The sequence below is a fragment of the Antedon bifida genome, chromosome 7, assembly GCF_963402885.1.
Source record: "Antedon bifida chromosome 7, ecAntBifi1.1, whole genome shotgun sequence".
NCBI lineage: Eukaryota > Metazoa > Echinodermata > Crinoidea > Comatulida > Antedonidae > Antedon > Antedon bifida.
This window is the reverse complement of record NC_136232.1, coordinates 12,330,892-12,339,171: the sequence shown is the minus strand read 5'-3', so window position 1 is coordinate 12,339,171 and position 8,280 is coordinate 12,330,892. Positions and strand designations below refer to the sequence as shown.

General features: G+C 33.6%; 1 protein-coding gene across 3 annotated transcripts; it reads right to left on the bottom strand.

The window, feature by feature from the left end:
- Window positions 1–844: 844 nt before the first annotated feature.
- Window positions 845–8,079, bottom strand: LOC144847903 (membrane-bound transcription factor site-2 protease-like). Of its 3 annotated transcripts, XM_078704477.1 has the most exons (11): window positions 7,847–8,079; window positions 7,152–7,654; window positions 6,698–6,802; window positions 5,348–5,614; window positions 5,147–5,250; window positions 4,641–4,887; window positions 3,743–3,923; window positions 2,970–3,073; window positions 1,812–2,004; window positions 1,420–1,495; window positions 845–1,195 (listed from the first exon to the last, which is right to left on the bottom strand). In XM_078704477.1, exons 3-11 carry the CDS (start codon window positions 6,773–6,775, stop codon window positions 973–975), a joined length of 1,473 nt encoding a protein of 490 aa, XP_078560603.1. In that variant the 5' UTR covers window positions 6,776–6,802; window positions 7,152–7,654; window positions 7,847–8,079; the 3' UTR covers window positions 845–972. The 3 variants fall into 3 exon arrangements, with proteins under 3 accessions (XP_078560603.1, XP_078560604.1, XP_078560605.1); XM_078704478.1 differs by having other exon boundaries at window positions 6,698–6,811; window positions 7,152–8,079; XM_078704479.1 differs by having other exon boundaries at window positions 6,698–6,800; window positions 7,152–8,079.
- Window positions 8,080–8,280: the final 201 nt, after the last annotated feature.

Here is an 8,280-nt window from a genome sequence, read left to right as displayed (position 1 = left end):
AAAACCTTAAATTGTAGTATCGTTTTAAAATGGCGTAAAATGACAGCTAGACGGCATGGACCGGGGCAAGTGGTATTTTTCTTAAATGACTGGACCCTACTTTCCCCAACCCATGTATCGTCACCCCGGTCCAAGCCGTAAGTATAAAATCATTTAATTAAATCATTACACATTTTGCGCCCCATACATGTGAATGTGAATGTCGAATAAGTAACCAACTTCACACAAAAAATTGAATATCGAATAATAAGTAACCAACTTCACGCCGGTTATTTACATCATTATTAAAAACCAAATGTTACTGTTTTAATCAATGTGAATAAAATGTAGGCCTTGCCCTTGGCTAGGCCTACCTTTTATTTGATTCAAATGACAGAAATCTATTTAGATGTTATATAAAACAAATAATGAATGTTTATGAGTGTAATGGTACAAATAATGGCATGAGGTGAATGATGAAAGGTTATATATCAACGAGGCGCAAGCCGAGTTGAAATATAACCTTCCATCATTCACCAAATGCCATTATTTGTACCATTACACGAATATAAAACATGCATTTGTTTTATACTATCACTCGGACATTATCTGCACGCAAACGCACGACGCTAAAATAGTGTCTAGTTATTAATTGTATTATCTATTCTAGTGTAGTAAGTTAGTACAGTTTAGTTTTTAGCACATTGTGACATAACATTAAACTTGACATTTAGCTGATATCCATTTAACACCTATGCATTTTTCATTTATTCAATTATTCAAGTATAATATTCCTTCATTAAAATTTGATGAGTAGATAATGGGTGAGATGCGGTAGAAATATTAACAGAAACTATTAACAGAATCATTTACTATGAATTGTTTATTGTCTACAAAATATACAATTTACTCAGTCTAAAATACAAATGTTTGAGCTTTCTGTATTTTTAGTTGTTCATTAAAAAATCTCATAAAATGATTCATAATGAGATTTCAGGTGACAAATAGTGTCCAAAGAGCCAGTAGAATATTAAATGCCAGCAGTATTGTACCAAAAAGTAATGTTATGAATTGCAAAGATTCCCGATCTCCTTTGTTTGGCAAAACTACTTTCAAAGCATAGTCTATAAAAGCGGTGAGAATGTACTGGCCATCAAGGGCATAACATGGCACAGCATTCAGGATAGCCAGAGCTCCAGATAGTGAGATGAGATATCTAACAAAATAAACATATCAAGCATCACTCATGTATACCTAACCAAAAAATAGAGGGAAGGGGTGTATTGTTTCATGCAACATTAATGTTTAAAAGATTTACATTTAGTACAAGAAATACAATAAACCAGATTCCTAGTGGTTCATGCAATACGGTGTTTAACAACATAATCAACAAACTATTTTATCTAAACATGAAATATAATTACAAGTTAAAAAGCCTACCTGCAAAAAAGGTCAATTACATCTGGAAGAGACAGTGGTAAGAATGAATACTTTGGTATATAATTACTGACACTCACTGTCAAAGAAAAAAAGTGAAAATTAAATTCATTAAGGCCCATTTATCTAGGACTACAACGATCGATGATAAATAAACATGCGTTTAGCATAGTTTTCATTGCAGAACTATAGAATAAGCATTAATACTGTCTTTGACGAAAATATGCCTGTATATCTATTTATCATTGATCTAGTATTAAGGGGCCTTTATCCAATATATTATATAAAATATCATACATAATTTTAAAAAAATCCCTCATATGTTGAGAATGGACGAAAAATTAAATGGTAAAAAAAAATGAAGTACTAGATAAATACAGAAATTAAAGAATTACCTGAATGACCAAACAAATAAGGATCCCCAACATATAACACTGATTTTCCTTTGCTTTTCATGATTTTAATAAGCTTAGTACTCTTGTCTAAAAAAGGATGAACACACACAGTTCTTCTTGCAGCAAGACAATCGCTGTTCTTTTGACATCTGGGCTGTTCTGTCACAGGCCTAGCTTCTACACAAGAATAGCTCTGAAAATATACAACTTTGAAGGTTAAAATGTAATTTCCAGTTAACCAGACAGGTTCATTGCTAGTACCAGGGCTTAACCCTAACCATTATTATTATTAGATGCCCTATGATGCACAGGTAGACATACAGTGGATACATGATCATATTATTATTATTGGATGCCCTATGCATAGGTAGATATACAGTGGATACATGTTCTTTACAAATCAGATTATTATTATTAGATGCACTATGCACAGGTAGATATACAGTGGATACATGTGCATTATAAATCATATTATTATTAGATGCTCTATGCACAGGTAGACATACAGTGGATACATGTGCTTTATAAATCATATTATTAATGGATGCCCTATGCACAGGTACTGTAGATATACAGTGGATACATGTGCTTTATAAATCATATTATTATTGAATGCCCTATGCACAGGTAGATATACAGTGGATACATGTGCTTTATAAATCATATTATTAATGGATGCCCTATGCACAGGTAGATATACAGTGGATACATGTGCTTTATAAATCATATTATTATTGAATGCCCTATGCACAGGTAGATATACAGTGGATACATGTGCATTATAAATCATATTATTAATGGATGCCCTATGCACAGGTAGATATACAGTGGATACATGTGCTTTATAAATCATATTATTATTGAATGCCCTATGCACAGGTAGATATACAGTGGATACATGTGCTTTATAAATCATATTATTATTGAATGCCCTATGCACAGGTAGATATACAGTGGATACATGTGCTTTATAAATCATATTATTATTGAATGCCCTATGCACAGGTAGATATACAGTGGATACATGTGCTTTATAAATCATATTAATATAATAGATGCCCTATGCACAGGTACAGTGGATACATGGTCATATTTTGATTAGATGCCCTATGCATAGATAGACAGACCCTATTTAATAATAAACAGTATAATTTTTACCTTTTCTTTATTATTAGCATCTGAAACAATTTCATAGCTGAAACATAAGTCTGATACACTTGAATTGCTACAGCATTCAGGATGTCCACCATATCCAACAAATACTAATAAAATAAAGTTGTGCAATTTGAGAAATACAATATTACAAATATAAAAATTGTAACTATATAAATTACCTCTTATAAATTAATTAAAATTGAAATAATTTTGAATTTTTCACAAATCGAGGTAACAAAAAATGTACACGGAACTGAACCCAATCAATCAATACCTTTTTCATCAAATACAAAATCTTTTATTTATCAAATAAAATAGGTTTACTTTTGTCAGTAACGTTTATGGATCTACAAGTTAGCTGGACCATATATAGATCATATTGTATTCTTGAGGCTGACAATTTATAGTTTTCTTTTCAGAATGTAGTGGAGAGAGGCACTATATGTCAAACACATAAAATTAAGGTTAGAACATGATATGATCAACAGGGGATGCGCATTGTTAAGGAAACCATTGCCAGGACAACGAATATGCTAACTGCATAGATAACTTACACGGTATGGTGGGACTCATTTGCTGTTGTTTACCAATAGGCATACAATAACCTGGTGCAGGATAATAAACAATAGCCCCCATGCATCATCCTAACTGAATAGATAACTTACACAGTATGGTGTGACTCATTTGCTGTAGTTTACCAATAGGCATACAATAACCTGGTGCAGGATAATAAACAATAGCCCCCATGCATCATGCTAACTGAATAGATAACTTACACGGTATGGTGTGACTCATTTGCTGTAGTTTACCAATAGGCATACAATAACCTGGTGCAGGATAATAAACAATAGCCCCCATGCATCGACTCCAGTCCTCAATACTGTTCACAGGACAACCATTTAGAGCATTAATATAGTCGCCTGTCTGGAGACCATGTGCACCAAACACTGGAGAATTCTATGAGGAATAAAAGAGTGATTAATTATGTTATAACCCTAACCCTATAAGTAGTCTGAACTTCTATCACTCAAGGGCCCATTATGTCACTAGTAAATTCTATAAGTCTGAACTGGGCCCATTATGTCATTGGTAAATTCTATAAGTCTGAACTGGGCCCATTATGTCATTGGTAAATTCTATAAGTCTGAACTGGGCCCATTATGTCATTGGTAAATTCTATAAGTCTGAACTGGGCCCATTATGTCATTGGTAAATTCTATAAGTCTGAACTAGGCCCATTATGTCACTGTTAAATTCTGTAAGTCTGAACTTGGCCCATTATGTCACTATTAAATTCTATAAGTCTTCACTGGGCCCATTATGTCATTGGTAAATTCTATAAGTCTGAACTGGGCCCTTATGTCATTGGTAAATTCTATAAGTCTTAACTAGGCCCATTATGTCACTGGTAAATTATATAAGTCTGAACTGGGCCCATTATGTCATTGGTAAATTCTATCACTCTGGGGCCCATTATGTCATTGCTATATTATATCATTCTGGGGCCCATTATGTCATTGGTAAATTCTATCACTCTAGGGCCCATTATGTCATTGGTAAATTCTATCAGTCTGAATGTCAGCATTGTACAATTTGAATTGGGTATGTTGATTCAAATTGCACACTTTTGTATTGGTTTTTAGATAAATTTTACTAGGATACATCCTAACATACCTTAACAACATCAGTAAGTACCACACCAGTTCCTGTAACATACATGGGTGAAAGAAGAGTTGGTAATGTTGACATTACAAGAACACCAGCAACAACTAAAACAAAATTATGCCATATTCCAGCGCAATATATTCTCAACTGGCGTATAGAAGACACAGCATGAAGATGATCTGTATGCAGATCAACAAAAGCACCAGGATAAATTACCAGCAAAAATATCCCAAAACCATTTACTCCAACCTGTTCCCTAAAAACACAAAAACTAGTAGTAATTTATGAAAATATACAAAATTGCAACAACAAATAGAAAGGAATAGAATTATGAGCTTAAAAAAGAAGAAAGGCTTCTAATACCTTTTACATGATCAGTATCTTTTTTTTAAATAACCTTGTTTTTTAAGTAAGTATAGTAACCAGATTTAAGTCAATGTACTACAATGTCTAAAATGTCTGTTTCAGTAATTATTTGCAGGCTGTGAACCTTATGTTATTTACACTGTACTTACCTTACTGCTGCTACTGCATGTCCTAATTCATGAAAAATTCCACTTACAAACAAAACAGAAAAGTAATACACAATTTGATTGAGGGGTAAATTCACACCTGGCATCTGAAATTAAAACAAATCTATATTAACTTAGAAAAGGTTAAAATGACTAATGTGTCAAATCCATTTACAGTATGTATAACCTATGAATATACTGTACCACAGGAGTCAGCACCCGTTCCTTCTTTTCTACTGAAAAAGATTTAACCAATGTCCATGTGAGAAGGCCAATTGAAGAAACCATCGCAATAATACCAAACCAAACACCACCAGTAAACCAAATTCGTGTTATTGTGGGCTTCCATTGGCCAATCCTTAAAAAAATATGGTTGAGGCAAGTAGAGTAGCAACGAACTTGGGCCATTGTAACCTGGAATCCATTTCGTTCTTTGAACTCACAATAGCGTTGTCCATAACGTTTATGTGTCTGTATGTATAAAAAGTGACCAAAATGTGTAAGTGGAGTATAATAAATTATATAGATAAACATATTTTATTATATTCATTCACAGTTTTCTAATATAATAAGCAAACCATGCATATCCATAAGAGCACCCTAAAATTCAACAAATACAGTGCAGATCCTTGGAAACATTTATATTTTTCAATCTTTTAAATCAAAAACCCATAATTTGTTATATATTTGTTGTAATTGATTACGAGTGCAATCTAACAACTTGATTAATGAAACATTTTTTTTTAAATAAATTCTTCTTTTTAACCGGAACCACTAATCATTAATTGAGTGCCGAGTTCAACATTGAATCATTGCACACAATTCTATGTTTGTAATAAAAGGGAAAACTACTTGCCAAGGTCTATATTCCTAAAATTGGAGTGGGGATCTATAATATGCCTATATGGCTTAGTCTACTTCAAACCTTCTGAAGATAATCCGGTACAGAGATTTTAGTGACTAGACGAGTGCTTGGCAACTAACAGAACACTGACAGTTGATATTGTTTTACCCCAGTCCCAACTATGGTGAGGCTGAGGTGGTACTGTCTCTTACCACAAAATCAATCCATCCCATGAACACCATTTTAGTACTAGTCCTTCCAAACTGCCATTTTAGTATCAGTCGTTTTAACTGTGTTTACATTTACCAACGCATACAGACATGGATAAACTGTGGACATGTGCAATACAGTCCGTAATTAAAAATTTGTATTTTTTATTTATTTATTTCACCTTATTTATAGAGGGTGACCCTAAACAGCAAATGCTAACAATCAAGGGGCCCTCTTGATGAGTTATGATAAGCGTGTATGACAGTGTATATACTAACCCCTACTAGTCTTGAAAGATGTACTAGTGCCGCACATGAGCCAGATTTTATTTATTTATTTTTTAGTTTATGCTATAGGTATTCGAGAAGATTTGTTCTACCACCAGAACCATGATGGAGAGAGTGAGTGTCCCCTGTGCCAAAAACTGCTGTTTTCGCTGACAAAATAGTGTCCTCCTCCTAGATCAGCCACTGAGATCTTAAAAAGTGTGTAAAACTTACTTTTGCATATGCATCCAACAAGTATAGAATTGACCAAAAGCCCATAACCAAAGCAAACCAGGCATTCATAGCCAGCATGTTAATTTCTTTGATTGAAGCTCATATCTGCACACACAACAGACAGTTAAATAAAACAAACATTTATTTTAGGCCTAGCCTAGGCCTCCTATTATGTTATGGATATTTTTTTATTTAACACTAATAATAACAACAGTCATCATCGACTACTTCCTCGGATATTAGTAGGCTATCAGAAAATCACAAATACAAACGATTTATAGATAAGCTAGGCCTAGCTAGGTGGTAGGCCTTAGTTAGGCTAGGCATAGGCCTAGTAGTAGGCTAGCTAGTAGGCTAGGCCTACCTAGACTAGAGCTGGCTACTAGGCTAGGCCTAGCCTAGCCCTTTTTATAGGCAGGCTTAGCCTCAATATAATCATTTATTAAAAGGATACTATTAACAGTACAAACATCGTCCATAGCTAACACGTAAATAAACAAGACAATAATAATTATTATGATTGTAAGCTTATAAACATTAAAAACTCTGAACTCGACTCGTGTGTCGCGCGACCCGCCGCCGCCGTCGAAATCATGCATTCTTAACATTTTGGGCCCCCAGCGTTTTCAAAATGTTTGTTAGACTTTATTTCCCAGACATTACATTAGTCATCACAAACAGTCTGTAAAACATAATTATTTAAGTTCAAACTTAAAATAAAAAGTAATTAAATATTTCTAAATTCAGTCATTATTATGATTTTCAGCATGAATTGATTTACTGTAGCAATGCTTTATTAATATCCCATCTTTTTATTTTTATTTATAACTTTTTAAACACCACCATCTTGTGGAGGAAATAAGAAAACATCTTCTATTTAACAAAAGTAATCATTTGAAGTACAAAAAAAACTTTGCTAATACATTCCTACTAATAGAATAAATTAATTTTGTTTAACTATAAGTATCAATAATCATGAATAATACCACCAAACTTACGAGTTAAAATGACTATAGCTATGCTAATTACTTACTTATTTACACACAACCTGTCCTATTGATATATAAGCACTCTAGGCGTTTCTCGAAACATGTCACATTTTAAGGCAGTTTGCATATTCATTAAATGCCTCGCTATAGTCATTTTAACTTGTAAGTATCAATAATATAATTAACTGGTGATATATCAGAGAGCGGCATAATGCAGTTGGCTAAACTGGTGGTAGTCAGTGTGTTGTGCACTGAACTGTGAAAGAACATAGGTTTCCAGCTAGGTACACGGTTTGAATCCCATCGCCACTCTTCCGTGTGTTTCAACTTGCAGGTTGGAATACATGTATATAGTGAACTGTACTGTGTGCACCAAATGCATATTACAGAATACAGTACACTCTTGAAAAAGTGTACCGACCAATTCACCACCAGAAGGACCCCCCACTGGAAACTAGTCTACAAAACTTAGTGGGTAATCCTTGGTGTGTAACAGGGGGTTTGTAACAACAAACAACAAACATACGTGAAGAGAAACTGCTTTTAATTTGTTTACTTATTTGGGTGTAAAATCTTAATTAACAAAATATTTAG

Excerpts from the sequence above, each read along its gene's own strand:
- LOC144847903 (XM_078704478.1), bottom strand. The coding sequence starts at position 6,775 with ATGCTGGCTATGAATGCCTGGTTTGCTTTGGTTATGGGCTTTTGGTCA. Across the intron at positions 5,615-6,697 it reads TGTTGGATGCATATGCAAAA|ACACATAAACGTTATGGACA; the intron begins GTAAGTTTTACA and ends TTATACATACAG. Across the intron at positions 1,496-1,811 it reads TTATTTGTTTGGTCATTCAG|TGAGTGTCAGTAATTATATA; the intron begins GTAATTCTTTAA and ends TTTCTTTGACAG.